Raw genomic sequence first — 12,140 nt, forward strand, 5'->3', positions numbered from 1 at the left:
TAGGGAGAAGCACTGTCGACGTTTCGGGCCGAGACCCTTCGTCAGGACTAACTGAAAGAAAAGATGGTAAGAGATTTGAAAGTAGGAGGGAGAGGGGGAAATGTGAAATGATAGGAGAGGGTGGGGTGAAGCTAAGAGCTGGAAAGGTGATTGGCAAAAGGGATTAAGAAGCATTAAGTAGTGTTCATGGATTCATGAACCTTTCAGGTTGATGACAGAGGGAAGAAGCTGTCCTGATTTGTTGATTTTTGAGTCTTCAGGCTCCTGTATCTCCCCCTTGATGATAGTTACAGGAAGAGTGTGTGCCTTGAATGGTGAGGGTCTTTAGGGATGGATGCTGCAGGTCTCTTGAGATCATGACTAAACTTTACTGAAAGGGAGCTCTGAGACAACAGCTGTACAAACTGCATCGCATTGCCATTCCCTATGACATATAATGTTCAAGGAACAATAACTCAGCACGGGTACGTGCTTTCAGATGAGCAGGGAGAAGACCACAAGGTGGGAAAAGGGCATTTGTGACCCATCTTACTATTGATGCTAACTATCATTTCTAACAGCTCTGTTTGCTATATACCACCCAGGATGGTGAGAACTGAAGCAGTCAAGCCCAGAGCGGTCCGTGACTTACTGCCTGCCTGGCCTGACGCTCCTTCTCTTTCTCAGCGCGGATTCTTTGTTGTTCAGCCCTTTCTGCTCTTCGTTTTTCCTGCAGAGTAGAGAACAGATAAATGACTCAGGGTTCAGCGACAGTGTCTTTTTAATTGCAGTACATGAAGAATGTTAGAGTAACGTCTGTAGGCTTGTCACTGTGATGCAGCCATCTCTACTGTTGTAACGTACAGCTGGAGCTTGGATGTTTTAACAGTAAAAGTTGTGGCTATGCAACAAAACTACAGCAGTTTGAGATGACTTCCTACACAGAATTCTATAGTGACATAAGCAGGAGCAGACCCTCCGATTATTTAACTCTTGCAGCAATACTTACAATCCGATCTTTCAGGGCAATCAGCTCCTCTTCCTCCTTCTTCCTGTTCTCAAAGTGAAGATCAATCAGGGCTTGCAGCTCAACCAGATCTTTGTTCTGCCGCTTCTTCTGGATGTCCTGAACACCACACGAACATAAAAACGTAATTATGCAGCAAAATAAATGTTGTATCCAGAGTTAACTTCAATCCCCTAATCGAACTGAACTGTATCAATCAATGGGACGTAGTGCTTATACCACACCTCCATTTGACTAAACAAAGTAAGATCTGGGCTTTGGACAGAAGGCAGAATAACAAAAATGTGAAAGTTAGCATGGAAATCATGCTGAAAACAGTATAACCTAGAACACTGCTGTGTGTGGTATATTACCAACCACACTAATCTATTATAATATTAGCACATTTTACATGCTGTACATACAACATAGCTCAGATTCACACTTGAAATAAATCCTGTAGAAAGAAAGACAGGTGTTTCTTGCCTTGTTCATTGATATTGATAATCTGACTCTTCTTGCTGCAGGATCCAGCAAGTTCCATGAACTGCCAAACTAAGGGAATTTCCCTCAACAATTGGCCTCTAAAATTGTAGTCATCACAAATATCATTTCTCCTCAGCAATGTACTCTACACTATCAAACATTACAACCCAAGCTCCATTCAGGAATACAACAGCTATTATTAATAATTGACTTATGCCATTTTCTGTTCACCTGGAAATGGAGATAACTTCTATCAGTCAAAATCAAAGTCCTGTCCCAAGCCTTTGTGGCTCATCAGGCCGATGCTTATGCTAGTTTCTGTGGCGTGAAGCGACTGAGAGTACGAGACTCCCCCCCCCCCCCCCCCCCCCCCCGCCTGGATAGAACGTCAGTCTGTATCGAGGTTGACCCCCAGAAATTTTTGCCGGTACCCATTTTTCAACTGGGTAGACTCTGTGGTGGTTAAGTGCCTTGCTCAAAGACACACATGCTGCCTCGGCTGGGCTCGAACTTACAAGTCGAACACCCTAACCACTTGGCCACACAGATAACTTCTATAAACTGTTTAATTCATAGACAATTGTTAGTTAATTTTGTACCTGTTAGCTGATTTATTTTTGTACAAATAATTGAAACACATTGCTAAGTTTAGTGCTTGAAAGCAGGTACTGTATTCATTGCAACTGCAATTGAAAATGACACCTGGGTATACTAAAGGGATGTAAAGATGGTATTATGAAATTATAACTCAATGCATATTGCTATATGATTGGCCGATTAGATATTTGTATTAACGATCAAGTGTGCAGGTGTACCTAAGATAGTGGCCACTGAGGGGATTCTGTACAATTATATTTTGCCTTCATCATCATTAGGTGCTGCGTCACATGACATGGGTGATCATGGTCTTATCCACGAGCATGTTTCTTCTTGGCATGTTTTTCTGCAGAAGTGGTTTGCCACTGCCTTCTTCTGGGTAATGTACTTACAAGATGGGTGACCCCAGTCATTATCAGTACTCGTCAGAGACTGTCAGCCTGGCATCAGTGATCGCATAACAAGGACTTGTGACAATACACCAGCCGCTAATATGACCTCCCACCACCTGATCCCATGGCTTCACATGACCCTAATCGGGGGGCACTAAGCAGGTGCAACACCTTGCCCAAGTTTGGCCTGAGGGCTGGCAGAGGGATGGCATGCCTTATACCTCCTTTGGTAGAGAAGTATCTCCACCCACCACCCAATAGTTTGCCCTATCACTCAGATCTATCCCAAACAGATTTACAAATAATCCTACTGTTTTTACACATACATATATAGAATGGCTGATTAATTATTATTAATTAATTCTAGAAAATAGTGGTGAATGCTGAATTTGATCCCTGCTCAATATAGAAACTGTAGTTCATTATTTTCTATCACTTGGTATTGTTTATAGACAAACGGTATTATGAAAAGGAAGTTTCAGGAAAGTATCAATTAAAGCAGCAGTGTACAAATTGCAAATAATATGTATGTTTATTATTTGAAAAATGCTTCACTTACATCAAAGTCAACTTTCTCCCCTTCTGGGATTTTGGGTGCACTTAATCTATGAGAGAAAAACAGTGCGAGATGTTAATGGCAGTAAGAATTTAAATGGAATATGAAAAATGTAATTGTCCTTTATCATGGTGAAGATGTGCATGTAGGGGTATTAAACAATTTCAGTTTCAGTGATCCTTCCTAATCTCACCCACCCTATACTCACACATTAACCATATAGTAGTCATTTTCACTTTGTAGGTGAGTGGAAATCCTTCTTCATTTAGTGACCGATCAGTTTCTGATATTTACCAATCTAAAATTTGTCCTTACTAAATGAAAGAGGATTATTGTCATAGTTGCCCTGCATGGTTATAGTAACTCTAGCCAGTCCTCTTCTGTGCTCCAGGTCACTGTCCAAACTTAAGAACATCTTTATCTGTCTAGTTCCTCTTCAACTGCATTTTCCCCATTCTGAATTAATGTGAATACCATCCAAAAATAAAGGGAATGAATAAAGCAAAGTGCTAAATTTACCAATGGGTTGTTGAATTCGGGCTGCTCTGTCTGGCAAGTTTAAATGCAAAGGATATGTGCTTAAAGAATTACAAGGAAAAGTGAGAGAAAGGGGAGAGAGAGAAAGAGAATGAGGCCAAGGAAGGACAGAATTTATTTTTTTAAAAGACTGGCAAACAAGGAGAGGAGAAAGAGTCAGGGAAGTGTGGTAGGGAAGAGTCAGGGAAGTGTGGTAGGGAAGAGTCAGGGAAGTGTGGTAGGGAAGAGTCAGGGAAGTGTGATAGGAAAGAGTCAGGGAAGTGTGGTAGGGAAGAGTCAGGGAAGTGTGGTAGGGAAGAGTCAGGGAAGTGTGGTAGGAAAGAGGCAGGGAAATGTGATAGGGAAGAGGCAGGGAAGTGTGATAGGAAAGAGGCAGGGAAGTGTGATAGGGAAGAAGCAGGGAAGTGTGTTAGGAAAGGAGAGAAGAGAAAGAAACAGAAGGGAAGGAGAAAGGCAGGAAAAATAGTCAGAGTAAATTGGCTTTCACTTAGAAGGGAAACAAAAAAAAAGAGTTGACAGAGAAGGGCAGTCAAACAAGATAAGAATATCTCCTTGTGCACAAATAGAAAATATTAATTTAACCATTTACAAAGCTAAATGTTGTCATGAATTTTTCTATCAAAGTGATAGAAAATCTAGTGATTTTTGGACAGGCAGATTTGTAAGATAGCTATCGTTAGTTTTTCTGTCAAACCATTTTAATATAGATTTCCAAAGTCTGGGTTTTGGGATTATTTCTTAATTATTCTTTCGTAAAACTTGGATATTAATAGAAATGTCAGTAGATACTAATTGCCCCTGAATTGTGGAGATTGACTAAGGTCAACAACATGGATGGGTCCACAAATCCAAGTGCCATTGTGTTGCTCAGTGACACATTACTGGAAATCTGTTGACACAAAGAGCATAGTGGATCTGATGTGAAATACAGATGGTGACACATTTGGTCTTGACCTGGCACTTTCTAGGCATTCCTCTATTAAATCAATCTCAATATTCATGAAAACTTTACTCACTTTGGTCTGGGCTTTTCCTCCTCTGCAGAATAGAAAAGAAGCAAAATAGAACTTAGCCTCGTTAATTACAATTAAAAATAAATATGCAACACGATATTAAAAAAACTTAATTTCTTAAGAAAGTAAGTGAAAATCTAGTATTCTACAAATGCAATCCTGCCCTCCAGTTCGTTCCTCTGACAGTGTTGACTCCTTATTGGGGACTCTTCTGCAGTGGATGGTTTTCATTCAGTATTCTAATCCAATTGGCCTTTCTCAGCTGCTATACTTTGAAAGTTAATCGCAGACAACCATTCAGACCTGGTAAGCATTACAGATGAGCCTAACCCTCTGCTCATGAACAGAGTCCTCCCATCAGGAGCTTCGCGACTGTAGTCAACCGGCCACTTATTGATCATTTCTGCCCATAGCTGAGTGATAATGCATCCACTGCCTGAAAACTGTCCGTCAATGTGAGTCAGCACCCTCAGAACAAAACAGGAGCTGGAAGTGGCAGCGGGAGAGTGGTAAAGAAACAAAGATAAATCAAGGAATTTTATCAGCAGGTTATCACAACAGAATGGAGCAATCTAAATTATGGAGTGGCTGTAAACTGTCACCCATTTTGTGTTCAATAAAGTCAAAAGATATTGTCAAAATATTTTAAGACTTCAAGAATATGCTTGTTAGGCACAATGGGATGAGCTGATAATCAATCCTCCAATAAAAAGGATCTTGCTTTTTCAGTTATAGAACTTTACAGTTTTTTTAAATCCACAGAATGTTAAGCCTAAAGCAATTCTTTAGAAACCAATTAACAAAGAATATATATATAGACACAAACATATATATATATAGACACAAACATATATATATATATAGACACAAACATATATATATATAGACAAACATATATATATATATATATATATATATATATATATATATATAGACACAAACATATATATATATATATATATACACGCACACACATACATGCAAATCTGGTGAATTAAATATGTCAGACAATAAAAAGCTCCGTAAGTGCCCTGCTTCCCTGCTGCAGGACCCTCACAGAGGTCTACAGGAACCTGCCAGCTATTGTTACAGACAACCCTCAACATGGCAACAAGATGGAAATAAACTCTCTCTTCCTATCTTTAATCAGAATCCTTCAAGTGTCCAAGCATACATCAACCATTTGATATCAAACATGTTCAAAAATGCACCTTGAATGTGTCGTTCCACATTTAAGTTTATTCCCTCCAGTGTGGTCATCCTGAGTTGGGAACAAGGTTCTGCACTCAGGGTTTCCTTCCTTTGGTTACCTTCACTGTGGCTGCAGCCTGACCTATCGTCCCACTACCCAGCCTCACCTGTAAGTGTGTACAGGTCAGCCATGTGTCCTGTTGAACTCATTTTCATGGTTTCTGTCCACCGAAGCTGAAGGGAAGCAGCTTCTGGCTGGATCATGTGGATTTTACAAAATCAGGCAGTAAGCTAAAGGGTAGATTGTGGAGAGACTGCATCTTCTGGTGTCTTTAACAGAACTGAATTGTGTAAAGGTGAAGAGGTGCTCATTCAGAGGAAGAACAACTTAATACTATCACTAATAATGAAATGTGTTGATATTTCACCTTTGAAGTGAATAATCCATATGAAATGTGACAAATGCTACTTTGTCCTTGTTAATAAACATACAGGAAAGTGCCTAGTCACATAATGTCACTGGGATAAAACTGTTCATGACTCCCCAGTTAAATATATAAAATTCCTGTTTGAAGCAGGCCTTGTTACTAGCTAGACTTTCTGTAATTTATACATACTGCTAGTTGTCAGCTCCAGTTGGTTTAGTTTCTGTATTTAATTAGGTGTTTCTGGAGTTTTTGCATAACCATTTTACTAGTGTACCTCAACATTTGTGAACAAGTGACAATAAATCATAATGCTTGGTTCTTCCTTTTTGATTTATTTTTCCTCTTTGTCCACACTGCCAACATACAATGCCACATTTGTTTCAGCTACAGAGAGACTGTCACCAGCTGAGCTCAACAGATTTGTCAAATCACTGACAGGTGGGATTGTTCAAGTGAAATATGGATGCCAAATATATCAGTTTCAACAGCAGTGTCATTAAAGCCAGTGAAGTGGTTCAAAGCCTTAGACTCCTGTCTGGTAGGTGTTATTTCCCCCCGCAGAAATTAGGGTAAAAAATGTAAACAAAAATGCCAGTCATAAAATCATTGATAATGTCTCTCTGTATGACTGGCAAATATTTTGTACAATGGCTTCGCTTTAAACTATTTAAATTATTTTCTTTAATTATCTTTTGAAGAAATGATGTTGAAATCTGCATAAGCTTTGTTTCCATGAGGCACAGAAGCAGAATTAGGTCAGTTGGTCCATCGAGTCTGATCCACCATTCCATCAATATTGTCCCTCTCAACCCCATTCTCTTGCATTCTCCCCATGACCTTTGAACGTGGGGAAGGATTAAATCCACTCCTGTTTTTATCCAGCTGGTTTGATATTTCTGATACCCATATTTTCCAACTAGCCACCCACTATGCACTCAATGAAACCTTACCAACTCGCATCACAAGCACGCATACACACACACACACACACAGAAACTAGATTACTTCATGAAATAAAGACAATTATGATATTGTCAATGGTACATAATACTTTACATGTTAAAAATTATGTGTGAGTAGAACAAAGAAACAAAATGAAGACAGATTATGAAACTGAGAGTATAATTCACAATATTAACATTTTTTAAATTTGCTTTGTGAATTGAACCATAAACAAAAGTTAATGAACACTGCACTGAAATCTGTTAAGCTGATTGATGATTCTGCAGCTATATAGTGTGTCAAATAAATAGTCTGCAGTGGGATTACCTCAAGCCATACATTTACAAGTTTAGCCCCGGAGAACTGAACAAAGAGAAAGATGGTTAAGAATTTAGTTCTCTGAGGCTAGAATTTATAACCGTATGGTTTTTGATGATCAAATCAAAATACTGTATTTTTCATTATTCTCATAAACTATGAATTGCAATTAGAAAATATGACAGAGCAAAATAAAATTTAATCAATGTGTTTACTATAATAATTACTATTAGATGACATTTGTAGATTGACTTAAAGTTACCAGTGAGCAATACAGGACTGAAGATTTGGCCAGGGCCAGAATACCTCAGTCACTTCAGTATTTGGAGGTCAGAATAGGCTCAATATCCACAAACTTTGATTTCCAATTGGACATGTAAACTGGCCATAGTTAAGCATCAACATATAACCAGCTTTGCACTGAAGTTTTGTACAAGGACTATCTCACAGGATGCTCAACACCAATTTATCCATATCATCACCAACTAATCATCTTTCTGATCCTGTTTAGTTCTTACAATTAATGGAAGTCTGGAGTCATCAAATGGATGTATACAAATCAAAATGATTTAGTTGGTCAGAAACAATTGTGCACTTGAGGGCAGGCACAATATGTCTGCCCACAGGATTTAATCCTCCTCTCATATTAAGAAAAATTGGACCTCACTTGTTCATTAAATTCCCTGATTTTGTTTTTCATCACTAGGTGACAACAATTATGTTCCTTTTGAAGCTCAGGAAATTATTTATAGAATTGGAATTCAAGTGTATTTTGTATGTTGTCCCAAGCCGAAATGTAAACCTCAGTTCCAAACGTAAACCTGTGGGTGTGTTACACAGACGGCTGTGTCTCAGGTTATCCATCAGCAAAGTCTGAATACTGATCAACCTTGCACTGTGTTCTGATGCATACAAATGTCCAACTTTTACTGTAGTGCTATTACATTGAATTTTGATCAAGAAAGTAACAAATTTAATTACACATACTTAACTCAACTATTGTTTAAAATGTAAGCAACCTCTGTAGGATTATACTATATATTTTGTTTTCCCGAGAAAGCAAACTGAACACCAAAATAAATCAACTTACATTAGGTTTTACTGAGCAGGGTGTTCAAACTGGATGTCTGTGCAGTAGGGCAGTAAAATGCCTTTCAAGTATTAATGATTCCATAGATTCTAAGTTAATGTGTCTAGTCAGAAGTCAAGATAGTAGCAAGCATATATCAAGCTGGATGAGGGTGGCAGGACTTTGTACACTTTATCTAACCACATGTTGACCAGGCTGAGTGGTCAAAGTTGTCCCAATTGCCGCAGACTTTTCAGCAGCAAAATGTAACTGGTCTGAAACACTTACTGAACAGGTGATTTGGAAGAACGAAGCAACATACCTTCTTCATGGTGCACTTCTGGGAGATGCCGGGTACATGCAATGAGCAGCAAATACAAAGAAGCAAAATACATGTTAATGAGTGTTGGAAAAAGTGCTAAAGCAGCAAGGATTACCCTAAGAAGAGTCACCAAGTTATCAAATGAAAACCCCTTTCCCAGCATCAGTCATTTTATCATTGAATATTGTCAATCCCATAATTAAAAATATTGCTGCAAGTGTGTTTGTTCACAAACTTTCCATTCTGTCTGTGATCAGTAAATATTTAAGTCACACCTAATAACATTCCCTCAATTTCAGGAAGAAATGACCAGGGAAACTCCAAGACATGAAACAATGAAGGGCAAAAAGTGATCTGTAATAATTGGAGATAACATCCATGGAATAATTAGGAATATTAAGGGCATGGGATGATTGAAAAAAAAGGAAAATAAAATTGACAAGCTGAAGAAGGACAACATGGCAAGTAGAAATGGTGATGGAAAATGAGGGTAAATGAAGGACAAACAGAACAAAATTATGTTCCTTTTGATGCTCATGAAATTATTTATAGAATTGGAATTCAAGTGTATTTTCTACATTGTCCCAAGCCGAAATGTAAACCTCAGTTCCAAACGTAAACCACAGACGACTGCGTCTCAGGTTATCCACCAGCAAAGTCTAAATACTGATCAACCTTGCACTGTGTTCCGATGCATACAAATGTCCAACTTCTACTGTAGTGCCATTACATTGAAATTTGATCAAGAAAGTAACAAATTTAATTACACATACTTAACTCAACTATTGTTTAAAATGTAAGCAACCTCTGTAGGATTACACCATATATTTTGTTTTCCTGAGAAAGCAAACTGAACACCAAAATAAATCAACTTACATTAGGTCAGGAGGATGTTATGAGAATGCAGGGTGACTTGGACAGGTCGGGTGAGTGGGCAAGTGTATGGCAGATGCAGTTTAATGTGGATAAATGTGAAGTTATCCATTTTGGTGGCAAGAACAGGAAGGCAGATTACTATCTAAATGGAGTCAAGTTAGGAAAAGGGGAAGTACAACGAGATCTAGGTGTTCTTGTACATCAGTCAATGAAAGCAAGCATGCAGGTACAACAGGCAGTGAAGAAAGCTAATGGCATGCTGGCTTTTATAACAAGAGGAATTGAGTATAGGAGTAAAGAGGTCCTTCTGCAGCTGTACAGGCCCTGGTGAGACCCCACCTGGAGTATTGTGTGCAGTTTTCGTCGCAAAATTTGAGGAAGGATATTCTTGCTGTTGAGGGAGTGCAGCGTAGGTTCACAAGGTTAATTCCCGGAATGGCGGGACTGTCATATGTTGAAAGATTGGAGCGACTGGGCTTGTATACACTGGAATTTAGAAGGATGAGGGGGGATCTGATTGAAACATATAAGATTATTAAGGGATTGGACACACTGGAGGCAGGAAGCATGTTCCCGCTGATGGGTGAGTCCAGAACTAGAGGCCACAGTTTAAAAATAAGGGGTAGGCCATTTAGAACAGAGAAGCGGAAAAACTTTTTCACCCAGAAAGTGGTGGATATGTGGATTGCTCTGCCCCAGAAGGCAGTGGAGGCCAAGTCACTGGATGCATTCAGGAGAGAGTTAGATAGAGCTCTTAAAGATAACGGGGTCAAGGGATATGGGGAGAGGGCAGGAACGGTGTACTGATTGTGTATGATCAGCCATGATCACAGTGAATGGCGGTGCTGGCTAGAAGGGCCGAATGGCCTATTCCTGCACCTACTGTCTATTGTTTTATTGAGCAGGGTGTTCAAACTGGATGTCTGTGCAGTAGGGCAGTAAAATGCCTTTCAAGTATTAATGATTCCATAGATTCTAAGTTAATGTGTCTAGTCAGAAGTCAAGACAGTAGCAAGCATGCATCAAGCTGGATGAGGGTGGCAGGACTTTGTACACTTTATCTAACCACATGTTGACCAGGCTGAGTGGTCAAAGTTGTCCCAATTGCCGCAGACTTTTCAGCAGCAAAATGTAACTGGTCTGAAACACTTACTGAACAGGTGATTTGGAAGAACGAAATAACATACCTTCTTCATGGTGCACTTCTGGGAGATGCCGGGTACATGCAATGAGCAGCAAATACAAAGAGGCAAAATACATGTTAATGAGTGTTGGAAAAAATGCTAAAGCAGCAAGGATTACCCTAAGAAGAGTCACCAAGTTATCAAATAAAAACCCCTTTCCCAGCATCAGTCATTTTATCATTGAATATTGTCAATCCCATAATTAAAAATATTGCTGCAAGTGTGTTTGTTCACAAACTTTCCATTCTGTCTGTGATCAGTAAATATTTAAGTCACACCTAATAACATTCCCTCAATTTCAGGAAGAAATGACCAGGGAAACTCCAAGACATGAAACAATGAAGGGTAAAAAGTGATCTGTAATAATTGGAGATAACATCCATGGAATAATTAGGAATATTAAGGGCATGGGATGATTGAAAAAAAAGGAAAATAAAATTGACAAGCTGAAGAAGGACAACATGGCAAGTAGAAATGGTGATGGAAAATGAGGGTAAATGAAGGACAAACAGAACAAAATTATGTTCCTTTTGATGCTCATGAAATTATTTATAGAATTGGAATTCAAGTGTATTTTCTACCTTGTCCCAAGCCGAAATGTAAACCTCAGTTCCAAACGTAAACCTGTGGGTGTGTACCACAGACGACTGCGTCTCAGGTTATCCACCAGCAAAGTCTAAATACTGATCAACCTTGCACTGTGTTCCGATGCATACAAATGTCCAACTTTTACTGTAGTGCCATTACATTGAAATTTGATCAAGAAAGTAACAAATTTAATTACACATACTTAACTCAACTATTGTTTAAAATGTAAGCAACCTCTGTAGGATTACACCATATATTATGTTTTCCGAGAAAGCAAACTGAACACCAAAATAAATCAACTTACATTATATCAGGAAGATGTTATGAGAATGCAGGGTGACTTGGACAGGTTGGGTGAGTGGGCAAGTGTACGGCAGATGCAGTTTAATGTGGATAAATGTGAGGTTATCCACTTTGGTGGCAAGAACAGGAAGGCAGATCACTATCTAAATGGAGTCAAGTTAGGAAAAGGGGAAGTACAACGAGATCTAGGTGTTCTTGTACATCAGTCAATGAAAGCAAGCATGCAGGTACAGCAGGCAGTGAAGAAAGCTAATGGCATGCTGGCTTTTATAACAAGAGGAATTGAGTATAGGAGTAAAGAGGTCCTTCTGCAGCTGTACAGGGCCCTGGTGAGACCCCACCTGGAGTATTGT

General features: G+C 39.1%; 1 protein-coding gene across 1 annotated transcript in view; it reads right to left on the reverse strand.

Annotated features, from left to right (window-relative positions):
• Positions 1 to 12,140, reverse strand: part of LOC140729536 (troponin T, fast skeletal muscle isoforms-like) — a gene marked incomplete at its 5' end in the record, with an annotated part of 31,131 nt that overhangs the window by 12,721 nt on the left and 6,270 nt on the right. The window contains 6 exons of the mRNA XM_073049377.1: positions 632 to 709; positions 989 to 1,105; positions 3,020 to 3,065; positions 4,570 to 4,591; positions 8,837 to 8,854; positions 10,900 to 10,917. Coding sequence (XP_072905478.1) covers positions 632 to 709; positions 989 to 1,105; positions 3,020 to 3,065; positions 4,570 to 4,591; positions 8,837 to 8,854; positions 10,900 to 10,917 — 299 coding nt within the window. The remainder of the gene's footprint in view (positions 1 to 631; positions 710 to 988; positions 1,106 to 3,019; positions 3,066 to 4,569; positions 4,592 to 8,836; positions 8,855 to 10,899; positions 10,918 to 12,140) is intronic.

The sequence above is a fragment of the Hemitrygon akajei genome, chromosome 6 (assembly GCF_048418815.1).
Source record: "Hemitrygon akajei chromosome 6, sHemAka1.3, whole genome shotgun sequence".
In the NCBI taxonomy this organism is placed as follows: Eukaryota; Metazoa; Chordata; class Chondrichthyes; order Myliobatiformes; family Dasyatidae; genus Hemitrygon; species Hemitrygon akajei.